The 26568-nt window shown below is 47.5% G+C and overlaps 2 protein-coding genes and 1 long non-coding RNA gene across 3 annotated transcripts in view; 2 read left to right on the top strand and 1 right to left on the bottom strand.

Annotated features, from left to right (window-relative positions):
* Positions 1-8906, bottom strand: part of LSG1 (large 60S subunit nuclear export GTPase 1) — a 36863-nt gene extending 27957 nt beyond the window's left edge. The window contains exons 1-3 of the mRNA XM_019839962.3: positions 8747-8906; positions 6834-6960; positions 113-233 (exon numbers count right to left, since the gene is read on the bottom strand). Coding sequence (XP_019695521.1) covers positions 113-233; positions 6834-6960; positions 8747-8845 — 347 coding nt within the window. The 5' untranslated portion in view covers positions 8846-8906. The remainder of the gene's footprint in view (positions 1-112; positions 234-6833; positions 6961-8746) is intronic.
* A 128-nt stretch (positions 8907-9034) lies between these two features.
* The window catches only part of LOC109503498, a 51856-nt gene continuing 34322 nt past the window's right edge, over positions 9035-26568 (top strand). The window contains exon 1 of the long non-coding RNA XR_002745294.2: positions 9035-9306. This is a non-coding gene — a long non-coding RNA (uncharacterized LOC109503498). The remainder of the gene's footprint in view (positions 9307-26568) is intronic.
* FAM43A (family with sequence similarity 43 member A) lies at positions 20041-25331 on the top strand. Its single transcript, XM_011285881.4, has one exon. It carries the CDS (start codon positions 23043-23045, stop codon positions 24342-24344), a length of 1302 nt encoding a protein of 433 aa, XP_011284183.3. The 5' UTR covers positions 20041-23042; the 3' UTR covers positions 24345-25331.

Below are 26568 nucleotides of genomic sequence, written 5' to 3'. Positions count from 1 at the left end.
AATAATGACAGCTGAGAAAAGGAAACAGGCAAAAAGAGAACACCAAATTAAAAATTTTATACTCAGGGGTCTTGTTATGCCTTATAATGTCCCACATTCTTGTTCAACTCACCTCCGTGGTACACTCAGGAACTGTTTGTTTTTTTCATGGAGTTTCTTAATTCTCTGGCTCTCCTCAAAAGACAGCAGTCCAGTTCTAGCCTCTGGATGCACAAACTTAATATTCAGCTTCTCTGTTTAGAGAAAAGAAAGTACTGTTACTGAAGTGACAACATAGTGAATACTGATCACTACCTGCAAAACTAAAAATACAGTACCTAAAACAGAATTTAAGCTTGATTTAAAAAAAAAAAAAAGTTTATTTTTGAGAGAGAGACAGAGAGAGAGAGAGAGCATATGCAGGGGAGGGGTGGAGACACAGAATCTGAGGCAGGCTCCAGGCTCTGAGCTGCCAGCACAGAGCCTGACTCAGGGCTCGAACCTACGAACTGTGAGATCATGACCTAAGCTGAAGTCGGACACTTAACCGACTGAACCACCCAGGTGCCCCTTTAAGCTTTCTTGATTTAGATACCTCCAGCCTTGGATAAATAATTTCCAAAAAAGGAATGAAAGAAAAAATCTTGGGGCACCTGGGTGGCTCAGTCAGTTAAGCATCCGACTCAGGTCAATCTCATGGTCTTGAGATTGAGCCCCATGTTGGGCATGGTACTAGGCGTGGAGCCTGCTTAAGATCCTTCCCCTCTCCCTCTGCCCGCCTCCTTTGTGTGTGTGCTTGCTTGCTTGATCTCTCTCAAAAATAAATAAATAAATAAATAAATAAATAAATAAATAAATAAATAAATAAAACAAAAAACCAAAAAAAACTTTACTAAAGCTTTCAAAAGGTCAACCATCTTTTCAAGTACTAATTTTATAAAACTCCATATACTGAATGCGTTTCAAGGAAGCAAACCGTAAGAGTGGGAAGGGACTACAAAGATTCAGCACAACCAATCTCATTTTACACATAGAGAATAATTAAAGACAATAAGAGTGGATGAGGAAGCAAAGATTCAGCAAAAAGACTCACTCCAGTTAACACCGGTCAACTACTACACAGCTACAATTTATGTAAGATATTTATGATGAATGCCCACAATTAATGCTGTATAACACCTGAAAGGAATAAAATAAATGTCAAGTTCATGTATAAACTACGGAGAGCCCTGCTCTAGGGCCCTATCCCCCCAAGTTGCTCTCGGCCTCTCTATTTCACCACACATAGCCACCTAGTCTCCATGGGCAGAGGATTCCATTGAGAAGCCAGTTAAACTTCTTACCTAATTGCTAAGGGAAGGTCCTATTCAAACACAACAGAACACCTTTAGGAGCATTCCTCTTGACCTTCAAGCAGAGTGCTACCTGCTACCGGTCAGACTAACAACACCATCTATGACCTTGGTCTGCACACTCCAGTAACATAGAGTACAGTCCACCCAACCATTACTGTCATTCATGCCATCTTCAACCAAGTCAAAACACACACCCCTTTAGCCCCATATTTGGTAATTCTTTCTCCTTCCAATGGTGATCCCCCACCTGACGTTCCCACTTTGCTGTGTCTAACCTCTGTCCATGCCTCTACCCTCTTGATTCTTTCCTCTTTTCCCAGTCCCACATCCAGCTCAAAGCTTCATTTCCTTCCTTATTTGGCTAAAACCATACGGTACAACCACCCTCCAACTCAGCATTAAAATTCCTTACTCTACTGCACCCGCTACCAAACCTCCTAACCTTAAAAAAGCCAAGTATCCCTTCTGATTTCAGTAGCAATGCTCTCAGGGTTGCTGCAAGTAACACAATACAGCCACTTGTCTCTGAACTGTTTTTACTTACAACACTTCTGACACCAAATGGGTGCATTTTTCCACACCAGCAACCAGCTCTCCAACTCTAACAACTCGATGTCCTACAATTCCATCATATTCTGACACTATCAAGAGTTAGTGTCACACTCTACAGGTTTAAAGGCTCAGTCCCACAAGACTGTTCCACTTCAGATGCCAAGTCTCTGAAAGGGCTTTTACGGAGGTTTTATTGCACAGGTACAATTGATTAAATCACTGGTTACTGGTGTTTAGCCTAATCTCTAGCACCTCTTCTGAGGTCCTGAAAATTGCAACCCATAATCACAGGGTTGGTTCCTACTGCAACCAGCCCTGCGTAGAAGCTACCTAGGGACCCACAAGTTCCTCATTAGCATAAACTCAGAAGTTAATAAATTTTAAGGGGATTATTATGAGTAACAAAAGACACTCCTCTCACCCCTGACTCAGGAAGTTACCAACAAGGGTTTTAGAAGCTCTTGTATCAGGAATCAGGGGGTGAAGACAAAATATATGTTACCACAACATCACATTTTCTCCTTATTTGCTGAAAACAAGGAGTGAGCACTACCTGTGCCATCTTTTAAAAGTAAAGAGTTCCCAAAGAACATTTAGCATTTGTCATTATTCTGCAATCCTCTGTTAGGTCAGGAACTCACATGAAAATGTACTTAAAAAATCACTGATCATCAACCAATCCAAAAACATACGCGTGTGTGCAAACACACGCACGTAAATTTGGCATGCAATCTGCAGGGTTCACACACAGGTGAAATATGTAGTTTCCTGGTTAAGAATCCCTATCCCTGTGTGTCCAGCAGTGTCTGCAGGCTACAGAGAATTGAAACAAAATTCTATCACCTCCACATTCATTATTAAGGGAAAGGAAGAAAAAGTATAAATTATTTTTTTATTGTAGAGAGAGAGAGAGTGTAAGCAGGGGAGAGGGCCAGAGGGAAAGAGAGAAAAACGTACGAAATAAATTTTAATGAGAAATTTTAATGGAATTTGAAAGGTTTATAGAGGCTCACTATGTAGGCACACTTGATTAAATCACTGGCCTTTATGATTGGCTTCATCTCCAGTCCCTCTCCCCTCCCCCAAAGGTGAGCCCCATGTCGGGCTCTGTGCTGACAGCTCAGAGCCTGCAGCCTGCTTCAGATTCTGTGTCTGTCTCTCCGCCCCTCCCCAGCTTGCTCTCAAAAATAAAACAATAAAAAAAAAAAAAAAATTAAAAATTTTAATTACACAATACATAAACTTTCCTTGTAAAAACATTCAACAATAAAGTAAGGCAAACATTCTCTATAACCAACTCCCAACCTTCTGCCCACCCCTACAAACTTGGTTCCCTCCCTTGAGATTATCCATTAAATGTGTGGGCGTCCAAGTTTTTTCCTAATACACACATAGATATATAGATTGGTCATATTATTTTCTTAATGTAAATGGTACCACACTATATGCACTATTCCACAACTCGGTCTTTTTTTTTTTTTTTAGAGGGAGAGGGAGAGAGAGAGCTCACGCAAGCAGGGGAGTGGCAGAGAGGAAGTGGCTTGGGAGAGAATCCCAAGCAGGCTTTGCACCATCAGCACAGTGCTCGACACAGGGCTCGAACTCATGAACTACGAGATCATGACCTGAGTCAAAATCAAGAGTCAGGACACTTAACTGACTGAGCCACCCAGGTGCCCCATCTTGGGTCTTTTAGTGTAACAGGTCATGGAGATCCTTCACTTTAGTATCCAGAAACTTACCTCATTCTTTTTAACTGCCACAGAGTACTTCAGTGTGTTTATACCACAGTTTAGCCATTTTCCCACCTATTGAACATTTAGGTTGTTTCCAAGTGTTCATTGCTAAAATACAGCATCATCTGGGAATTTTTGAGAAATGCAAATTCTCAGGCTCAACTCACACCTACTGAATCTCCAGAGGAGGGGTCCAGGAATCTGTTTCCTAGGTAACTGTGATGCTTACTAAAATTTGAGAACCACTGCTCTAGGACAAGTATTGAAAAGTGGAAACACCAGGTCATGAAATATGTACTTTAAATTTTTGATCCTGTCAAACCAAATGTATATTCAACCTCTCCCTCTCTGCTCACTCTCACCCTATAACCTATGCATAGGTTTATTAACCTTGATAACTTTTACACACACACACACACACACACACACACACACACACACACACACACAGCCTCTCTGCCATAGTCAAGTATCTCAAAAGAATACAACACGCTCATTATCTCAATTTCTTTACCTTCCTTTTTTTTTTTTAGTTTCTAAAATGTTTTTATTTTATTTTTGAGAGTGAGAGAGACAGAGCATGAGTGGGGGAGGGGCAGAGAGGGAGGGAGACAGACACAGAAACCGAAGCAGGCTCCAGGTTGTCAGCACAGAGTCTGATGCGGGACTCGAACTCACAGACCATGAGATCATGACCTGAGCCAAAACTGGATGCTCAACTGACTGAGCCACCCAGGTGCCCCACCCACCTCCCTCTTTTTCTACTCCTTTTTCTCTCTCCTCCAATGATGGCTCTACCTCTCCTCACTCTTCTTCACTCACTCCACTCCCTTCCACAAAGTCTGGTTTATTACATCTCCCTAGTAATCTTGTTCCAATTTTTTGTGCCATTCTTCTACTACTATTTCTGTCTGGCCTGCTTTTCTTGCTGGACAGTCATTCCTTTTCAAAATCCATCAGTGACCTTTCAAAACAATGAAATCTAAAATCATGTTTCATACCTGCTTAAGCCTCTAGAAAGACTCCTTTAAAAGCCCTACTTTTCAATATTTTTAATATTTAAAGCCTTTGCTGGGGCGCCTGGGTCAGTTAAGTGTCTGACTCCTGATTTCAGCTCAGGTCACGATCTCCCGATTTGTTGAGGTTGAACCCTGCATCAGGCTCTCTGTTGACAGTGCAGAGCCCGCTTGGGATTTTCTCTCCTTTTTCCCCACTTGCTCTCTCTCAAGATAAATACACATTAAAAAATAAAATAAGATAAAACCCTTGCCCACCTCCCTTGTGTTTGCTCATCACATCCTGTGTCTGTGTACTTCAAGCACCTGCAAGGCCAACTTCTAGCCATTTTCTGAACAAAGTAAGCTGCTGCTCACATCTTAGCTGGAGTCCTCTGCCTGCTCATGTATACTGTCCTGTGTCATCTCACCTGTGTCACCCTTTGAGACTCAGCCCAAGCATAGAGCTTTTCTTGAGTGGCCCCAGTCCTCTTTCAGACAGAATGAATACTAACTACATCTTTTGTGATCCCATTGTTTGCTACAGACTTCTTTCATAGCACCTAAAACAAAAGTTTGCAGAAATAAAATCATTGTATTCAACATTGTACTCTCAGTAGCCAAGACAATCCCTGATAGTAGCTGAAGCCCAATAAAACCATCTAAACAAATCAATGAATTTGCTAAACAACACAATAACACTTATCATAATGAAAGGGCAATAGAAATAGTTTATAATGCTACCTCTGTGCTTAGAAGACACATACAAAAAAAAAAAAAAGGACAGCAATGACTAAAACAGATTCCGTGCATGGATAATTCACAACCCTGTGTCAACAAGTACTTTAAAACACAATTCAGGGGCGCCTGGGTGGCTCAGTCGGTTGAGCGGCCGACTTCGGCTCAGGTCACGATCTCGCAGTCCGTGAGTTCGAGCCCCGCATCGGGCTCTGTGCTGACAGCTCGGAGCCTGGAGCCTGTTTCGGATTCTGTGTCTCCCTCTCTCTGACCCTCCCCCGTTCATGCTCTGTCTCTTTCTGTCTCAAAAATAAGCATTAAAAAAAAAAAAATTAAAAAAAAAAAAAAAAAAAAAACACAATTCAAACTGCCTAAGTAACAGCACCAGGCCCAGGATTTTGCTTCTAACTGGTATCAGAAAACATTTTCTGGGGGCGCCTGGGTAGCTATCGGTTAAGCATCTGACTTGGGCTCAGGTCATTATCTCGTGGTTTGTGGGTTCGAGTCAGGCTTTGTACTGACAGCTCAGAGCCTGGAGCCTGCCTGGGATCTGCCCCTCCCCCACTCACACTCGGTCTCTCAAAAACGAATAAACATTAAAAAAAACCCTCGTTCTTTGACTCTCCCCCGCTTGCACTCTGCATCTCTCTCTCTCTCTCTCTCTCTCTCAAAAATAACCAAACTTTAAAAAAAAAAATTTTTCTGGAAAGTGCTGGTATTGTCCACCATAATGTTGACTGGTCTTTATCCCACAAGAGATTGAGTTTTTTGATATAATGAGGTACATAATCTGAAGGTGTTTTTAGACTTAATTTAATTTAATTTTTTATTATTTATTTATTTATTTTTTAACGTTTATTTATTTTTGAGACAGAGAGAGACAGAGCATGAACGGGGGAGGGTCAGAGAGAGGGAGACACAGAATCTGAAACAGGCTCCAGGCTCTGAGCTGTCAGCACAGAGCCCGAAGCGGGGCTTGAACTCATGGACTGCGAGATCATGACCTGAGCCGAAGTCGGTCGTTCAACCGACTGAGCCACCCAGGCGCCCCTAGACTTAATTTTAAAACTGTGGCACATCCTGAACCTCACAGCTTGATTCTACTTGAGTAGAAATTCCCACGTTCTTCTGGGATATGTGCCTCTGCTTAAAGACAGCTCATTTATGAATTTATTTTATTTTTAAAGGTTTATTTATTCGAGAGGTGGGGGGCAGGGAGAGAGAACCAGTAGGGGAGGGGCAGAGAGATGGAGACAGAAGAGCTATTAGCACAGAGCCCGATGCAGGGCTTGAACTCACAAACCATGAGATCATGGTCTGAGCCAAAGTCGGACACTTAATCGACTGAGCCACCCAGGCGTCCCTGTTTATGAGTTTACTAGGGTCCACAGAACACTTCCAAGCAGACATATTTGTACCTAGTCAGCAAAGATGGAAAGGTGACCAGTGTCCTATGTACTCAGAAATAAGCCACTTACCAGCTACGAACTCTGTCCCTGCAAGTTCTGCAGTTGCAAGGAAGTCATCGAGGGAACTCTGTTCAGTTACTGACTGAAGATTAAGACGACCCCAATCGTAGCCATCATTGAGCTCACTTGTGTGCAACTATGAATAAATAAATAAGGGTAAATAAGACAGCTGCTCTCTTCTGCCTCTGACGTTTGAAGAAACTTTACACTCCCAAGGAACTATTCTGTGGTCTTGAGAGTGGTGTCAGGCCCTTTAGAGTCAATATTAATACCGGTTAACACTTAAAAGAGCACTTGTTTACCTCTTAACAGGCACTTTCCATTCACTATTTCATTTAATTTTCAAAACCTTTTGAACTAAATTTTATTAACTCTATTTTACTGATGAGGAAACAGTCTTGAATAAATAAAAATAACCTGCCCAGGGTTGCTGCTAATAAGTGGTAGAGGTAGGATTTGAATCCAGACTGTCTGATCCTGGCAGATGTCGTAGAAAATTTTTGATGGAGACCCACAGTAAAAAATACATGTTTAGGGGCGCCTGGGTGGCTCAGCTGGTTAAGCGTCCGACTTTGGCTCAGGTCATGATCTAGCAGTTTGTGAGTTCGAGCTCCATGTCGGGCTCTGTCTGTGCTGACAGCTCAGAGCCTGGAGCCTGCTTCTGATTCTGTGTCTCCCTCTCTCTCTGTCCCTCCCCTGCTCATGCTCTGTCTCTCTTTCTCTCTCTCAAAAATACACAAACATTAAAAAAAAATCCAAATGCTGTGATCCGCAGAGTGATACAATTCTGTGCCATTCAGTAGGGCAAAATAGAAACGACAGAATCCTGAAGCAGAGTTACCTCATCACATGTAATACACTGATATTTTGAAGTCTATCCTGTTGGGTTAAAAAACCAGTAGATGGGACTTACATAACTAATTTCCAGGAGCAATACAGAGTTTGATAAACACTATTCTAGCCACATGCTCAGCACAGGTACCAATAAATTGCAAAGTTGAAGGTTAAAAGATTAGGTGGTCTAAGGCCACAGGCCAGCAAAAAAAAAAAAAAAAAAAAATCAGAGTAAGGATTAGAATCCAGTTTAGAACTCATATTCAATCTTCTTACCACTTCCTAAAGGATATACAACAAATTCCTTCAAAATCAATGAAAAGTTATCAGTAATCTACGGAGTAACTTGGACCTGCTGACTGTTGCAGAGCCCCGTATGCGTTTACTCTGCCCAGGGAACGGATGGGAATCAGACGGTGTGAGAGTGGCTCGCAGGGAGTTAGCACTAGGGATATTTTTTATTTTAGCGTAGGTTCTTACTGAAAACCAAGTGAATCTCAAATACCTGGGAGTATGAGTAGACCAAACAAGTCAAATTACCTCATCCATTTTTCAAGGATCTTAAAATTATGTTCATCCCCAGGCCCTGGGAAATGTTAGGCCAGCTCGCCACATTTTGGAGATTCATCTTCCAAAGCGAAACCCTTAGGGAATAATAAGGATGCAGCAAGCATCTGCGTTATTTTGTTATTTCTGGTGGCAAGCAGCCGCTCCTGGGGTTGTTGCATTCTTTGAACAACACCAAAATTAGTAGCTTTTCTGTCTTTCCTACTCAGAAACTCTCAACGTCCCTGGCATTCGAGATCTTTCAAGTTCTCACAATAGCTTCACCATCACACTAGCCCTCCCTTCAAGCCTCTACCTCTGCGCCTTGCTAGAAGGACTGCTTATCGGTCTGACAGTAACTTCCAGCAACTCATCTTTCACACTTGATCTTAACCAAAAGGCCGAGAAGCGATGCACCAACTCATCTTTCAAAACCCTACTTCGGCGTCACTTTCCCTAGAAAATGTTCCTGTGACCTTTGACCCCAGGCGGATCTCCTGACTAGAAAGAAAGGCTTAGAGAGAGGAAAAGCTCTGTGTTACCCAGGAATCGGCGTGACGGTGGTTACGGCTCCGCTGAGTCTTCTGGCGGATAAGGGCCCGGCCGAGAGTCCCGGCATCGGGCGCTCTTCTACGGCCCATGGCGACACAGCACTCGCGCCAGGCCTCTCCACCCGGCACGCGCGTTTTCCGGTATTCAAGAGTTCGACCCCCGGAAGTGACGTATAAGCGAGCCCAAGTGGTGGAGGCCCGAGTTGAAGAGAAAACGGAATAACTTGCTCCAAACTGCCCTTTGTACATCTCGAGTTGCCACTATTATAAAATATAAATGTGAAAATGGCCTCATAATTGAATTTCTATGACTATATCTGCGAATATCTCAAATTTGGATAAAATGTTTGAATTAAAAGAATGGTACTTTCCAGATTCGTGCGTTGATCTTTAGCGTCCGGCGAGGAACTAGGAGACCTGAAAAAATGGCCGCTCGTATTCTGGGTCCTAACTCCGCCTCCCAGCTGTTTTTTGTCATTGAAGAGGCGGAGACTTACAGCCGCGCGAAGAGGCGCTGTTTCCTGGCGCTGGTTTTCGGCCTGCGTCTGGAGGTATGGTCTGACACCTTCAAGTCCGGAATCTAAGTAGTTTTTGTTTACTTAGTCTTTCCTAGCTGCGAACTGGGGAGAAAAGTCCTTGCCTCGATGGGAGTTCGGAATGGAAGGATGACTGTTTCCAGAATTTGGCAAGGTTGCATGGAGAGCCCACAGGATCTGACTTTAATGAGTTTAAAAAAAAAAGGTTCCACTTAGAATTGCATTAAAATTTCCTAAAATTAAAGTGAAAACAGTGCCGGCTGCACTCTTTGCGGCCTGGGCTTTTGATCCTCACTTCATCGTTAATTTCCCAAAGCTGGGAATGTAGAATGCTGGGTTAGAGTTGTGTGGGCGCTGGGCGTTTTACCTGCATTTAATTAATTGTGAGAACCACCTCAGTGTTACCATGCTTAGAGAGGAAGCAGCTTGCTCAAGTCATAGGTGGAATTTATATGGTGTCAGGAGTCAAACCCACATGTCATCAACTACCTTATATGTTCTTGGGGAGAGGGAAGAATGAGGGTTGTGAGAGGGCATTTCAGAACCCAGTGCTTCTCAAACGTGAACATACCTGTGGATCCTCCCAGGAATCTTGTTAGCAAGCAGTTCTAATTAATAAGGCCTGGGACTGGGCCCAGTACTCTGTACTTCTAACAAGCTTAGGGGTGGCACTGATGCTAACGTTCTGGCCCATTGGCCACACTTTGAGTACCAAGAGAAGTCCACTCCCTTCCTGTTCACATGAAGGCGCTGAACCGTCTAAAAAGTCAATCACAGCAAGTTAGGGGCATGCAAAGCTGGGACCATACCTCCCACCCATCTTTGGATTCCCAGCCCACGTGTGCTACACCTCACTGCTGACCCATACTGAATTGAAGTGAACTTTGGGAAACAACCAAAGGATCGCTGAAAAGCCATGTAGTAGTTGACTTCAGGAAGTCAGTGCCCACAGATCAGTGAATGAATGCATCAGACCATGGTTTCTCCCATTTCCTAGCGTAGAAACGGTATATCTTTACAGAACTTGAACATAATCTCTAGAAGTAAGTTATGGGAAAGATCCATGGAGGAGAATTAGCAGACAGTTCCTGGAATTCTCTTGAAGCTGAGTGGTGAAAGATAAAACTAACTCATAAAGCAGGATTACATGGATTTTACATTCTTTTTTTTTAAATTTTTTTAATGTTTATTTATTTTTAAGAGAGAGACAGAGGGTGAGTGGAGGAGGGGCAGAGAGAGAGGGAGACACAGAATCTGAAGCAGGCTCCAGGGTCCAAGCTGTCAGCATGGAGCCCGACGCGGGGCTCAAATCCATGGACCACGAGATCATGACCTGAGCTGAAGTCAGACACTTAACCAACTGAGCCACCCAGGCACCCTGGATTTTACATTCTAATAACCACAGTAGATGATATGAAGAAGCCTGCCATCTCATTACTAGAACTCAATCAGGAACTTGGGATTTCTCCCTCATCTCCTTTTCCAGATTTTGTCATCTCCAGAGATTCAGTGAAAGCAAACACTTTGGGTTCCTGTTGTCGTTCTTCTCACGTTCTTCTCCAAAATACCTTAACCAAGTAAAGTGATCACTTAATCAAGACTAGTAGAGAGTCAGACACTGGCATTGTAAGGTTATCATAGCACCAGCTATTCTTGGCTGACAAATAAGTAAGGCATAAATAATTCTAATATTTCCCTCAAGACATTTCTCAAATCTACCACTGAAAAAGAATGACCCGAGCCTCAGTTTTCTTATGTGTTTAATGGGGATAATAATAATTCCAGTCCTGCAGAGGCAGCAAATGAGATACTGCTGAAAGATCATTGCCTGGTAGTTTGTGGGGTACCACTTTTCACAGCTGAGCAGGTAATAGGTAATAAAGCTGAGCAGGTAATAACCACCCCCCCCCAACAACTGGTTGATGCAGGTAATAGTCCACATGTATAATTGACCCATGTTGTGGGATGATGAGGCCAGTTCATTGAGAAGAAGGAGGAGGAAGGGAATTGAGGGTGCTGATGAGATAAGAGTATGGGGTCCAGACTTGGAGGAACAAAGCGAGATCAAGTGGGGAGTGATGATAGTGGTGGTGGAGGGTGGGGCAAGGCGCTGGCTGCAAACCAAGGGAGGGGTGTTGCAAAGATGAATCAGCCCAGGTCTCTGCCGGCCAACTGTAGAAGCCATTCCTCCCACACACACCAGGGAACCACACGACCCAGCCAAACTCCTCTCATCACTCTGTCATGACAGTGGAAATGCTCATCCACCAGGCCTGTGCCTGAAAACTGGTCAGATTCTCCTGATTCCCCGCATAGCTGAGCTCTTCCGTTGAAGCCAAGATTCTCTGAACAGCTGACCTCTGGAGGAGGTTGCATTGATTTTGACTCATAGCCAGCTTCCAAATAGCAACAGAGAGCGTTCCTCGTTGACGGTGTTGCATAACACTTGATTTACTGTGGCTAAACAATGTAGTCGCGAGCCCTGAAACCCACACCCAAGGAACAAATTTTGGAGTGGCTCTCCACTCTCCATCTCTGCACTGCTGTGCCTCTGGGTGTCACATCTGTCCGGGGAGGGAGAAGGGAGAGTGGGTGGGTTTCTGGTTTTAATTTTCACCCCTTGGCCAAAAACGTGTCAGTGGCAGAAACCCTGTTCCAAGGCAGGCTTGCTGCCCTGCTTCTCCCTCTCACCCATTCTCTGCAGCACCTCATTCCAGAAGGGCACGAAGGCGGTTTGCATGAGGCTGCGAGTTGTGAAAATAGAAGTCTGGCGGTCTCCACAGTCACTGACTCAATAAGGAAAACTCCCTCCGGTTGTCTGCCATTCTCGATTTATCTCCATTGAAAATGGGCGGATTCTTACACATGAGTGAGTTTCAATAATCTAGCAGCCTTTTATTTGTGGTCATTATTAGTGATTAACTTAAATCACTTCAGTCAAACATTGATTGCCTGCTTGTGCAAGTCATTCCACGCGGAATGAAAAGTATAAAAGACCTTTTGCTCTGGTGATAAATACTGCAAGATTCTACATATACTATATTTGAACCTGTGAATTTTCTACCAAACTGTTTTATGCAGGATATCCAGGGTCTTTTACTCACAGATGACTTTGTAATTATTTTGTCTCCTCACAACAGTCAAGTAAGAAAGGGAATTTTTATTTTTCTGAACTTTTAGTTGTAGAAATTGAGACCCAATAAAGTGAAGCAAAGAGCAAAGTGACTCACTCCTCAACATAGGAGAGTAGAAATAGAATTAATAATAGCCAACTCTAAAATCTGCAGATGGAAAGTGCCATGTTTTCCCCATTCATTCATTCATTCATTCATTCATCATGAGGCTCTGGGGAGTCAGCACTGGACAAACACCCTGCCCCCATGAGCTTACATTTTGGTGGTTATCAGACTGCAGAGGGATTCATCCAAAGTTAAGTTGCTCAGGTCAATGGTAGAGCCATGAACCACACCACCAGTTAGACCCTACTCTACCAGGATGGCCTTCTGACCACTGGGATTTTACTTTTGTTTCTAAATGTGACCGTTCCCCTTAAATCACTTGATAAGTACACTAAGAAGTGCTGGCATGTCGACTCGGATGGTGAGGGAATGAGAAAAAGGTGAAGGAAGTGTTACCAGCCTCAGGAAAGAGGCCTCCAAGACTGTGTGGGGGCCATTTCTGTTTATGGGAAGGACTGTCATCGGGAAGGAAGAGAAGATGGCTCTGAGTAGACACAAGGCAAGCAGAACTAGAACAAATGGGTAGAAAGTACAAAGTTGCAATTTTAGTTTCAATTTGTTTGAACTTTCTGACAATCGGGGTGATTCAAAGATGGAGTGGACAGCTTTATAAGGCAGTGAGCTCTCTGCTACCAGGGGTATTCCAGCACAGGATGGATAACCAAGTGTCAGGATGTTCTAAAGCAGGTTCATGCTTCAAAACGGGGGTTGGAATAGATGACCACTAAGGTGCTTAACAGAGTTCTTACCCTGAGAGTTTCCCTTCCCCTTCACACTACTCTATGTCACCCCGGAATTTGAAATAACAGAGCAATAGCGATGGTCTCAGAAATTGACTGGGTGGCTCAGTCAATTAAGCATCTGACTCTTGATTTCGGCTCAGGTCATGGTTTGTGAGTTTGAGCCCTGTGTCAGGCTCTGTGCTAAAGGCATGGAACCTGCTTGGGATTCTCTCTCTCCCTCTCTCTCTCTCTCTGCTCCATCCCCATTCTCTCTCTCACACACACGCACACACAAATGAATACATAAACTTAAAAAAAAAAAAAGAAAGGGTGCCTAGACTGTCAGTAGCAGGGCAGTGCCTTCACCACGTAGCTCTGACAAAAGACTCTGTCCTGCCCTCCTTGTCACGTGAGTATGAGGGTACTGTGAAGATCAACTAGCAAATTCAGCCATCGTCAGTTACAAATGCTGTTATCACAATGGAAAGTGTTAGGGTCCTGGGTTTCTGTTTTTAAGCTAACCATGCAGGGGTTACTGATTTCTCCTCCCTCCACCTTCAGAGGGGACAAACCCATCTGGTTCCTGTCTCTGGTGGTACCGGTGAGAAAGGCTCAAGGTTTCCCTTCTTTTGACTTCTTTCTCTTGCCTTTGCTTTTCTGCCTGGGTTTTGTCTGGGTGGCAAACATCGTAAGCACGCAGTCCATGAAAGGAGGGGCTTCATGGCAAGCGTGTGCCACAGGGACCTCCAGAGTTCAGAGAAATCTACTTGTCTGCTGTTTCTCTCTCACTCCTGAAATGCCCTGTCATGGCCTCTGTTTTCAGTTGAATGGTGCGTCTCAAAAAGATAGATTACAGTGGCGCCTCGTGGCTCGGTTGGTTAAGCATCCGACTTCGGCTCAGGTCGTGATCTCACGGTCCGTGAGTTCGAGCCCCGCGTCGGGCTCTGGGCTGACGGCTCAGAGCCTGGAGCCTGTTTCCGATTCTGTGTCTCCCTCTCTCTCTGCCCCTCCCCTGTTCATGCTCTGTCTCTCTCTGTCTCAAAAATAAACGTTAAAAAAAATTAAAAAAAAAAAAAAAAAGATAGGTTATAGTCCTAACCCTAGATACCTGTGGATGTGGCCTTATTTGGAAATAGGGTCTTTACGGATGTAATTAAGTGGAGATGAGGTCATACTGAATTAGGGTGCATCCTAATGCAGTAACATGTGTTTTTATAAGAAGATACAAATTCGGGCACATAGAGAGAAAACACAGAGGGAGGGCGCCATATGAGACGGAGGCAGAGATTCTGTAAGTGAAGGAACGCACGGATCGCGGCTGCCTGAAGCTAAGAAGAGGCGAGGAACGATGCTCCTTTCTTCTGGCCTCCAAAACTGTGAGAGGAAAAGTTTCTGTTGTTTTCACCCCCCTGTATACGGCGATTTGTTACGGCGGCTCTAGGAAACCAATATAGCCTCCTGCAATCTCAGGACTGGAAGGGAATTTGCTTAGGTTACCTACTGGGAGGCCAGGGCCCAGACAGGGGCAGCACCTGGGACCCTCCGTGACTCAGGGCTGGGATGTGGGTGTCTAAGCTCTGGTTCTCATCACAGCAAGTCCCTGCTCAGTTGCCCAGTGACTCACCACAGCTTGGGAGACAGTGCCATTCAAGGCCCTCCAGAGTCCGGCCCTGAGCCAACTTGGACACCAAGAGCACAGGCTTCGGTGATCTTGGGCCAGTTTCTTAACTCCTCCCAGCCTCAGTCCTTTTTCTCTGTATAGTGAAGCGCGTATCATGGACCTCACAACACTCTTATGAGGGTGAAACATCTGGATGGATCCAAAGCATTTAGCACAGTGTCTGACATATAGTAGGTGCTCAGTATGCTTGAGTTCCCTGCTTTGGGCCCAGTCGTTCAGAGCTCAGCAGTAACCACCCTCTGCATGGGCCATTTTCTCCCTCTGGACTGTCTCCTGTCTGTGCCCAAAGCAACCTGCCTGTCTGTCTTTCAGTGGAGCATGGAGCCCATTCCGCCCCTCCCCCTTCACTAGAAGTTACCTTTTCCTCTGAGCCCCCAGTACTTTGTGTTGACAAAGCTCAGATCACACTTATTTGCACCTATGTTTCACCTCCTACAGCATACCAGAAGTACCTTTCTGAATCAGTGGACTCAGAAGCTCCTTAAAGGTGAGACCGTATGCATTTCCACAGCACCTAGTGGGGAGAGGCCGGTGCATTAACATTTGTGACTGAATAGCTGTCACTTTGCCCGCTGATTTGCATAGCCTAGCTAAAGATGTGCCAGGCCCACATGCCCAGAGAGAAGTTCAAAAACAAGAGACAAAGGAAAACACAGGTTGCATAATAACCTTTCTCAATGTGAAAACCTCCAAGCATTTGCATACACGTTTAATTTCATCGGTACTTCTTTATGCTGTTCTCTGTAAAATAAGAACTGCCACAATTCTCATTGTTTTCCAAGTGAAAATCCCAGAGAGATTAAGGGCCACTGGGCAGAGCGGAGGAGCCCAATGGGCCACCAGAATCCCCTGGACCTGGGCGTGATCTTGACCGCTAGAGAGACCAAAGTCTCACTGTGTAGATCCCATGACAGTCTTGCTTGACTTTAACCTCTTTGGTGGCAGTGACAGCCAGTAACAAGGGGACTTTCCATTAAGGGGTCCAGTGAGCAGCAGCTTAGTCAAGTCACAGGGAGAAGTGTTTGGTTGGTGAGAGCTGCACCTGCCCAGTCTACCAAATGAAGCCATGAGCCCCCAAAACGTAGCCCTTCAGAGAAGGGGAGAGTAGCAGGACACGTGTTCTATACACTTGCGTATTTAAAGTCTCCAGCTTTTTGTTTAGCCGAAGGAAAGTGCCCTGAATTGAGATTCAGGCCACGTGGGTCCTAATCTTGGCTTCACCGCTAAATAACAGCATAGCCATGTATATGCACTCTCAGGACCTCAGTTTCCTCATCTGTAAACCCAGGGAGGGGGTTGACTAGATCGTCCTGAAGGGCCCTTCCAGCTCTGACAGCCTGTGCATATGATAGTCCGATTGCTGTGAAAATAAACACGTGGTTAATGTTTGTTCATTCTACATACTGACTTGGAGGCAGGCATTGTGCTAGGAACTGAGGACAGGAGGATGAATCAAATATAGTTGCTGCCTTCCCAGAGCTCACGGTCCAGTACAGGAGGCAGAGTTAAAGACAATAAATTACGATAAGGCAAGTGCAAAGGTAGAGATACACATAAGGAGCGTGAAGAAGGAGTTAGGGAGGCCGGGCCCTTCTCCTGGATGAGATGGTAGGTGAGGTGGCTCTTTAGAAATGAGTAGGCATCAGCCAGGGGAGGGGACAGGAGGAGGTCGTTCCTGTTAGAATCACTTAAGCAATGACACAAAGACAAGAAACAGTTTTGTCTTCGTGAGCATGGTGAGAAGCACAGGCCCTCCTCCATGGCTGGAGCAGAAATAAGGAGGCCAGGAGAAGTGGCGAATGAGGTGGGCAGGTGCCAGAGCTGAAAATACCCATCTTATGCTGCGAAGCTGAGGCCGCAACGTGTGGTTGGTGGGAAGCCACTGAATGGTTATAATGAGAAGGGTCACCAGGTCAGATGTGTGGTTCGGTGTCAGTGGTGAAGGGTGGGTTTGAGGGGGACAGGTCTCAAGAGAGACTTTCGAGCCTGGGGGAGAGGGGCGGGAGAAGGTGTGGATGCACTCAGTGAGCGGGTTAGTAGGGACTGGAGTGTGGTTAACATCGCCCTGACTGCTGTGGTTTTCTTGAGGAAGCTGTGTGTGCTGTGCTTGGCTCTGGTGGGGAGTGGGCAGCTTTGGAAGAGTGGTGAGGCCAGAGGGTGCCCACTGAGGAGACCGGGGGAGGAAACGGAATCAGGATAAGAGAGGAGATGGCTGGCTGGGAGGTGTATCACTGCTGTAACAGATTAACCATAAACTTGGTGTTAATCAACATGGACTTCTAATTCTACAGGCTAGAACTCCAGTGCAGGTCTCACCAGGCTGGAACCGAGGTGTCATAGGCTCTCCTTTGTGGAAGCTCTAGGGCAGGATTTGTCCTGGCCTTTTCCAGTTTCTAGAGGCTGCCTGCACTCTTTGGCTTGTGGCCCCTCCCTCCATCTTCAAAGCCAGCAAGGGAGGGGTGGGTCCTTCTCACATCACAACACATCACTCTGATCCTCTCTCTGCTGTAAAAAAAAAAAAAAAAGAAAAATGGAGATGAGATGTATATACCATAAAATTAACCATTTTAAGGTCAACAATTAAGTGATACTTAGGGCGTTCACAACGTTGTGCAACCACTCCCTCTATGTAGTTCCAAAACATTTTCATCACCCCACCAGGAAGCCCCATATCCATTAAACAGTCGTTCCCTATTCTTCTCTCTCCCCAGCCTCTGGCAAACACCAACCTGTGTTCTGTCACTATGGATTCACCTAATTCCCTATAGTTCATATAAATGAACTCCTTCAATATATCACCTCTTCTGTCTGGCTTCTTTCACTTAGCATAAAGGTTTTGAGGCCCCTGCTTTCACTTTGAAGGACCCTTAGAAGGGGACGAAGGGAGGATAAGAAGCCACGAAGGAGCTCGTAGTGGGAGAAATGAAGTGGGCCAGGGCAGGGTTCTCCAAACTTTAGTATGCATTCGATCACAGAGGAGTTTAAGCAGAGATTCTGATTTAAGGGAGCCAGAAATTGGCCCAGGGGATTCTGGTGCAGCTAATGGGTGAGTCCACTATGTGAGGAATGCTCTTGTAGATCCTGGAGGTCTCGAGGAGGTTAAAGAATTGATATCATAAGAGTCAGAAATGAGGAGGGCTTAGGAGTCAGAGGCTGTAATCACACAGTAGGATTTTTGAATCTGGAGAATCCTTCAACCTGCTGAGTTCATCCCCGCCTTCAGGCCTGCACATCAGCTCAGCACAATGCCATCCAGATACATAGTTGTAAGTGTTCTAGTGCCCACATTAAAGAGGTAAAAGGAAACAGGCAAAATTAATTTAATTAAAATTTTTTTTGATGTTTTATTTATTTTTGAGAGAGAGAGAAAGAGACCAGGTACAAGCGGGGGAGGGGCAGAGAGAGAGAGAGAGGGAGACACAAATCTGAAGCAGGCTCCAGGCTCTGAGCTGTCAGCACAGAGCCCGGTGCAGGGCCCAAACTCACAAACCGCGAGATCGTGACCTGAGCTGAAGTCAGACGCTTAACCGACTGAGCCACGCAGGTGTCCCCAAAATTAATTTTAATTATATATTGTATTTAACTCAACAAAGCCAAAATATTAACATTCAATATATAATTACTATACAATTATTGAGATATTTTATATTATTTTTTTCCTAAGTCTTTAAAACCCAGTGTGTATTTCATACCTGCATCACATTTCAATTTGGACCAACTACATTTCAAGTGCTCAGTAGCCACATGTGGCTTGGGACTGCCTTATTGGTCAACACAGGCTAGAATGTTCCTGCATAGCTGACTCCATCTCGTTGAGATCTCTGCCCAGAGACACCTTCCCTGGCCATGCTGTCTGAAACCAATCACTGTCTGCTCCTAACACTGCTGGGTTTTTTTTTGTTTTTTTTTTTTGCACTGAGACTTATCACTGTTTGATACTTTATTATTTGTTTGCTTATTATCTGCCTCCCTGTAGGATATAAATCCCATAAGGGCAAAGACTTGTTTGTCTTCTTTAATGCAATATCCCTAGCAAATACATCACATCTACCATAGACTGTCAACAAATGTTTGTTGAATGACTTGGAGGCTCTCAGATGAGTCATTTGCTGTCTCTGAAGCCAGCATTCATTTAGGGGGATGTTAGGGGAGGAGAACCGAGAGGGCGGATCATTACGTAAGAATTAAGGTGGGAGAAAACCAGCCTGAAAGCTGTCTATGAGCTCAAAGTCTGACTGTCAGATGTCAAATTAGAGGCCAGGTTTCTTTCCAGCTCTGACTTGGCCGTGTGTTGATTCAACCACTGCCTTATCCGGTTCTATGAGAAACCATCCCACCGAATGGCACTTCTGCCTGGCACCAGTAGATGGGGCAGCATCACACAAAAACAGTACAGTCTGTGGTCTGATGTAGTTTCTGACCTGTTTCCCAACCGACTCTGCTAATGTTTGCTTCTGGAACTGCCCTGTGTCTCAGAACTGTGGTGTGGGCTCATATATGGTGCCACCAGCTTTCCCCGCTGAAGAAACCCAGCCCCCAGCCTCCGTTGTGACCTGTGCTTTCTGAGGGGGTAGCCAGCTTCTTCACAAGGTGAGGCGGGCCCCAGAGGCTGGCCCACGCCCGGACCGGCAAGAGACAGCCTGGTCCTTCTCCTCCTGGGTCTGTGAGCACCAGCACCGAGTGTGACTCACACCTCAGAGTGTTCACGTTTGCCTAGAACCTTTCTGTCCTCTCGAGGCTGAAAACAAACTTATTAAGAAGGAGGCCCAGGTGTGGCAGAGACCAGTCTGCAGGAGCAGCTCTGCCCGGAACCGATGCTCTAGCTGCCTCTGAAAAGCCTGGCCTGCCAGTGGGATCCTTCCCCTCATTGGGCCCCACTGGTCTCCCTGCTAACATGTGACTCCCAGTGGGCCCCTTGCAGGAGCTGAGACAAGCCTTAGACCCCACCGCTGGTCCTTCCTTGTCCTCCCTAAACCCATCTGACCCTTGGACCTCCGAGCAACCTGGAAGCATTATCTGCTTGAACATGACATCTACTATTTCAGAGTTTAGGCTTCGAGATTATGGACCAGCTAAAGGTCACTTAACCCAGGTTAATTTGGTGTGTTTTTACCGGAATTTTTGGTTTGGAGCACATACAGTGTACTTCATTGCCACTGCAAGATATTCCAGAACTTTGAGCAGAAGAGGAATTAACCTTGGCTTAAATGGCTTATTATAGTCCTAACTAGTTCATTCCAGCACCAGGCCTGGTATCCCTCCCTTAGCCCATTAGTGTAGCTGAGGAGTAAGGCATCATAGCTCTGGTCTAATGACACCCTGGGGCGAGTCAGCCATGAAAAAGCCATTCCGTCCCTCAGAGACTAGGAGGGCCCCAAAAGCAGGATCAGGAAACTTTCTTTACTCACTGTTAATAATCATTAAACTCCATCCCAATCTGCACATGTGCATGCATTTTCATGTTCTGTAATTTCACTGTCCTCTATATCCCGAAAGCCCTTCAACTTTTCCCTGCTTGGAACAATCCTGTTCATTCTTCAAACACCACCTTCTGTGGAGCCTTTTCTGATTTTTCTACTCATAACAAACCTTCTCTTCTTCCGGCTTCTCTTAGTACTTTGAGACTTTCTCAGGGCATTTAGCCCGCTCTGCCTTCTGGCTCACATGTATGTCTCATTCATTAGGTCAACGATCAAGTAGTGCCTATTTGTACTAGGCACTGGGGGATACAGGGTGCTCTCACAGTTTCAGTGGAAGCCTAGAGCTGGGTGGAATTTTTACATCCTTTATTGGACTGGGAGCTTCTTGGAGACAGGACCTGGGTCTGCTCCCAGCTAAGGGCTTGGCAGCAAAAAGTACTCGGAAAAGTTACATTGAAACTCAGCACCAATGACTCTGAGAAAATTGGGTTAGAATTCAAAGAAAAGTTAAAAGTTAACAAAGGTAGCTCCAGACTATTTCCAGGAGGGGCTACAGTGGCTCTGAAATCAGCAGTGTTGACATGGAAGCCAGAGACATCCGAGATCCCCAGTGGATTGGGCCTGTGGGGTAAGAGGGTCCACTGTCCTCTTCCGGGACCAACTTGGGAGTTAGATGCAGGACCAGTCTGGACATTTATCACACATTCCAGCCTAAAGGTTTTTTTTGGCTTTGACTGAGCAGACCATGGAGGCAAGCAGGTTTTCTTGAAGGCCCAGAAATGAGTTACAAGCCAAGGGTCAAGCTGGTCAGATGATTAACGCTACACTGTTTGGGTGGCACAAGAGAAAAGCATAATAATGTGAATGTCATTCTTTGTGGAGGGTGCCTGGTTATCAGATGCTGAAATAGAAAATGTCATTTGAATTTTTACTGGGAATTCTCATCCAAATTGTGTCAATGATGTAATAAAACTGAATGACCGGCCTACCAAAGTGAGTTCTAACCACACACATAAGCATACTTAGAAATTGTATAGAGCTCAGAAAGCTGCTCTCCTCTGAGGCCTGAGAGCAAGAGCGGCCACTGCAAGGGATTGGGGTCAGGAAGCACTTTATTTATGCACTATATACCATATTGTTCACTCCAGCCACTCCATTATGTTCAATCTTATTTTTCACTATCTGCTTGCCTGTGCAGAAAGAGCTCCAAATAGTAAAAGTCTCAGTGTTTTCTTTGCCTCTATTTCCTTTAACGAAATAAAATTGTGAAAAAAATATAATATTAAACAGCACCCAGTCATTCTCAGAGAGCTACCACACAAGGAAAGAACCACTATTTCCCCAACTTTTTTGCATAGTAAATTACTCTAAATTCCACCTTCCACCACTTCCCCCAGAAGTTTCGATGTAGACATAGGTTTATTTAGTGAGTTGCAATTCAGCCTGGGGGTGGAGTGCCAGAATACAAGTTGCTTTTCCCGAGGGGTAACCCCAGGTCTTGGCGATATCCACAGATAAATGAGATGTTGGAAAATTTGAGATGTAATTGCGGGATTGGACCGGTTTCCCCTTTCCCTCGGCAAATGGCTGCAGCCAGGTCCCTTTAAGAGACCAGGAACCCGCCGGGCGTCCGAGCCCGAAACGCATCCTCTTCTCTGCTCCTCCCCTGTCCCCGCGCGCCGAATGGTTCGCGCCGGCCTATATTTACCCGAGATCTTCCTCCCGGACCGCAAGGATGTGAGGCTGGCCAGCCGGACACCGCTCGCAGCACGGGACAGGCACGCCGCACGGGCGGACAGCAGTCCGAAGGGACCTCGGGAGCGGAGTCGGACACCCCCGGAGGGAAGAAATGAGGTAGCGACCGTCCCCAGAGCCGACCATGCGCGCGCGCCGCCCTCGGCGCCCGGTGCTGCCCCGGTCGAGCCAGCCGGGACAGTGAGCCGGCCGAGCCCGAGTACCCCGCGTCCGGCCGGAGCGAAGATGCAGTGAGCCACAGCCGGAGTGCTGCGCCGGGCCCGCCGCGGCCAGCGGGAGCAGCGTCTGACTGCACTTGGGGCAAGCAGCTGATTCTGGGACCAGCCCAGTCGAGGGACTCTCGGTCTTCCGCACCCCTTGGGGTGGGGGAGCACTGGCCCCTGGGCACACTCGCCATCCAGTTTCCGCAGCTTCTAGTCTCAGCCCAGGGGATTGTGTGTGTGTGTGTGTGAGAGAGAGAGAGAGAGAGAGAGAGAGAGAGAGAGAGAGCGAGAGCGGGGGAGTTCCACGTTCGCCCAGGAGTTCCTGCATATTCTCGCCCCGTCCCGGCTGCTTTGGCCGGGGTCCCCTCTCTTTGCACGCGCGCATCTTTTTCTCGTTCTACTCTCATTCCGTCTTTCCTTTTACTTGCCTAAGACTCTTAGTCCTGGTCCTTGCCCGGGCTGAGGTAAATCTGTGCGCGCTCCCCCCCCCCCCCGGCCGCCCCTCGCAGCTGAATATTTTCTTTCCATTAAAAATTTTTACCCATACCTTCTTTGGTGGGGGTCCCCGAGCATTCTACTCTCTACCCACTTCTCTACCACTGGGCCACTCTCAGCAGAGTTTTATTTTTCTGTCTTGCCCGGGCCGAGCCCGGCCGGGGCGAGTGGCTCAGCTGGGCTCGCACCCGGCGCTCCGCCGCCGCCGCCCAGCTGCGCGGGGGCGCCCTCCGGAGATGCTGCCGTGGAAGAAGCACAAGTTCGAGCTGCTGGCCGAGGCGCCGCCACGGCAGGCGTCCAAGCCCAAGGGCTACGCGGTGAGCCTGCACTACTCCGCGCTCAGCTCGCTGGCGCGGGCGTGCCCCGAAGGCGCGCTCAGCCGGGTGGGCAGCATGTTCCGCTCCAAGCGCAAGAAGCTGCACATCACCAGCGAGGACCCCACTTACACCGTGCTCTACCTGGGCAATGCCACCACCATCCAGGCGCGCGGCGACGGCTGCACTGACCTAGCGGTGGGCAAGATCTGGAGCAAGAGCGAGGCGGGCCGTCAGGGCACCAAGATGAAGCTGACTGTGAGTGCGCAGGGCATCCGCATGGTGCACGCCGAGGAGCGCGCACTGCGCCGCCCGGGCCACCTCTACCTGCTGCACCGCGTTACCTATTGCGTGGCGGACGCTCGGCTGCCCAAGGTCTTCGCCTGGGTATACCGGCACGAGCTCAAGCACAAGGCGGTAATGCTGCGCTGCCACGCGGTGCTGGTGTCTAAGCCCGAGAAAGCGCAGGCCATGGCCCTGCTGCTCTACCAGACGTCGGCCAACGCACTCGCGGAATTTAAAAGGCTCAAGCGGCGGGACGATGCGCGTCACCAGCAGCAGGAGCTGGTGGGCGCGCACACCATCCCGCTAGTGCCGCTGCGCAAGCTGCTCCTGCACGGACCCTGCTGCTACAAGCCGCCGGTGGAACGCAGCCGCAGCGCGCCCAAGCTGGGCTCCATCACCGAGGACTTGCTCGGCGAACAGCAGGAGCAGGAGCTGCAGGAAGAAGAGGAAGAGGAGCACACCGAGGGCTGCCTGGAGGAGGAGGAGGAGGAGGAGGAGGAGGAGGAGGAGGAGGAGGAGGAGGACCGTGTTGGGGAGGAGGACCCGGCAGCGGAAGAGGCCGAGGCGCAGCGGGCGCTGGTGGTGGCCATGCACTTGGAATGCGGGGACTTGCTGGACACGCTGGAGAGTGGCCGCGAGGAGGCGCTAGGGGGTGGCGGGGACTCGGTGGGCCCCGGGGCTGGGCCGCCGCCTCTGCTGCTGGGCAGCGCCTCTGACGTGAAGGCCGAGCTGTCGCAGCTTATTAACGACCTTGGCGAGCTCAGCTTCGGCAACGACGTGCGCAGCCTGCAGGCCGACTTGCGGGTGACGCGCCTGCTGTCCGGCGAGAGCACCGGCAGCGAGAGCTCCATCGAAGGTGGGGGCCTGGACGCCTCCTCGGCCACCGCCGGGGACCGGTCGGGCCCTGACGACAGCGCGGGCCCAGAGGAGCCCCACTAGGGCTGAGATCCCATCAGCCTACTGCGCGTGCCCCTAGCGCCCCACCGTGACTCCCCACGGGTCTTTCGACAACCTCCTTACCCGCAGTTCTCCTCCCCCCTCCCCCATCCCTCCGCCCCCCTCCCCAGAAGCGGGGAAATGGGACACTTGAGGCCCAGGGTTACCCTGCCCCTCTCCTTCGGCACATTTGGCTCTGTTTGAAGAGGTGAAGAGGGCTGAGGTTGCGGGTGGAGACATGCGAGGGGGCAAACCCTGCACGGAAGGAGAGAGAGGCAGGGGTGAGGCAAGGGCCCGCTGGTTAGCGGGCCTGTTGGTTAGCAGTCCCACAGGCAAGAGGTGCCTGCCGGCCAGTTTCCTGTTTGTGGGGCAGCTGGGGCCTGAGGAGGAGGGGTTAATTTCCTCTCCACCCCACCGACCCGCCGGAATAACAGTAACTGGGAGCCGCCTAGCGCTGTCCTTGACATGTCATTAAAAAAAAAAAAAAATCTGCTCTCACAATGTTTGAGGCTCTAATGCCACCTCCTTGCCCCAGTCTTTTTGGTGCGAGAGCTTGGGTTGTTTACCTCAGACTCAGACCCTTGAAATTCTGCCAAATTCCTCAAATAACTGTTTAGGGGTTGTGGGGGGGGGGTGGGGATGAGAGAAAGTTGCATTTTGTTTACAGTTAAAGACATCGAATATCTGAAAAAGGAGTTTTCCTTTCAAAACACACACTTTACTCCTGCTCAAAAGATCTCCCTCCATGATACTGTGTAAAATATTTTGCACTGTTGTGAAGTATTTTTGACATTTTTTTTTTGTACATAACTGTGTTCTCAGAGCTAAATGTTTATATCTTTTGCTGTGCAAAAGGGACATGTAAAATGTTGTTCAGTTGTACATACAGAAATGTGTATAAAACATTTTGTTATTTTTTAAGAGTAGCCCTGCTCTGGTTCTGTTTGCACGTCCAGCGGGGAGAGAATAAAGAGGACAATGTTAACAGAACAGGTGAGCGTCTGCTGAAAATGCCTGGGCCCTTGGGCTGATAGAGGGTCTGTCCATCGCTGGGATGGCGTGGTAGGACAGGGTTTGGCCTTTGCAGTGCTTGGAGGTGACTGGAGAAGGGGAACCCATTGTTTGATAGTCTGGGGTCTTTGTGGCCCTCCACTATGGGGGGTGCCATGGCTGGTGACAGCCCTGGCCTTCTTGAGTGTATCCTCCCGTATTCTTCACTCAGTGAGTTGTGGGGGCGTGGGCCTTTCCTGGTCTCTCTGAGTTAATTCTTGGAGATGCAGGGTGAGTTCTGGACCTCGCTCCCAGACTTGTGAAGTTATTTAGGGGAGGAGTGACTTTCAGGGTCTTCTGAGGTTTTACCACCTTCTTCTGTGGGTCACCTATTCCTTTACAAACAGCTCAAGGGACTTTAAAGGTCGACTGGAGACCTGAAGAAAGTGTCCATGGGGCTCTGTGAGGAGTGGGACCGTCACTGTTTTTCCTGGGAGGTAAATCAAGGACAGAGGGAGGGAGGTTGGTAAGTTCCAATCATGGCGTGAATGAGTCATGGCACAGGTGGGGCTGGTGGGGAGGCCGGCGGAAGAACCTATTTCCTTCCCTTCTACAACCCAGCGTGACCCAGAGGGGGAATGGTGTGGAGGTCAAGGCAGACAAGAACTGTCAGAGCTGTGAGTGTGTTTGTCTCCGGCTTTTCAGGCTTTCTGTGTGCTTGTTTCTGTTTTAAACTCCAAACAGATGTCTCTGGCTTGGCTACACCCGATCAGCTGGAAGTTGTAATAAGAAGCTGCCTAAACTGTGCCTTCCTCAAATTATGTTTTCCCTTCGCCCCTTTGGGCTCCGTTTCCTGTGTTGCAGAAATGGATCCCACTCTTGGCCTTCCCTGCTGTCCTGAGGCCGCTGCTTTGTTTTCATCATAATTATGTCTCTTTTTTTTTTTTAATGTTTTATTCATTTTTGAGACAGAGTACGAGCAGGGGAGGGGCAGAGAGAGAGGGAGACCCAGAATCCGAAGCAGGCTCCAGGCTCCATGCTGTCAGCGCAGAGCCCGACATGGGGCTTGAACTCATGAACCACGAGATCATGACCTGAACCGAAGTCGGACGCTTAACCTACTGAGCCACCCAGGTGCCCCAAATCATAATTCTGTCTTGAGCAGCTAGACCCAGAGATCCTGAGGAGGGTGGAATTTGTGGAAACCATAGAGGAAGGGAGGGTGAAAGACTTTCTT

The sequence above is a fragment of the Felis catus genome, chromosome C2, assembly GCF_018350175.1.
Source record: "Felis catus isolate Fca126 chromosome C2, F.catus_Fca126_mat1.0, whole genome shotgun sequence".
Lineage (NCBI taxonomy): Eukaryota > Metazoa > Chordata > Mammalia > Carnivora > Felidae > Felis > Felis catus.
This window is presented reverse-complemented; position numbering and strand designations above follow the sequence as displayed.

Bases quoted from the DNA above. Each gene is read 5' to 3' on its own strand.
- FAM43A (XM_011285881.4), top strand. From the start codon at position 23,043: ATGCTGCCGTGGAAGAAGCACAAGTTCGAGCTGCTGGCCGAGGCGCCG.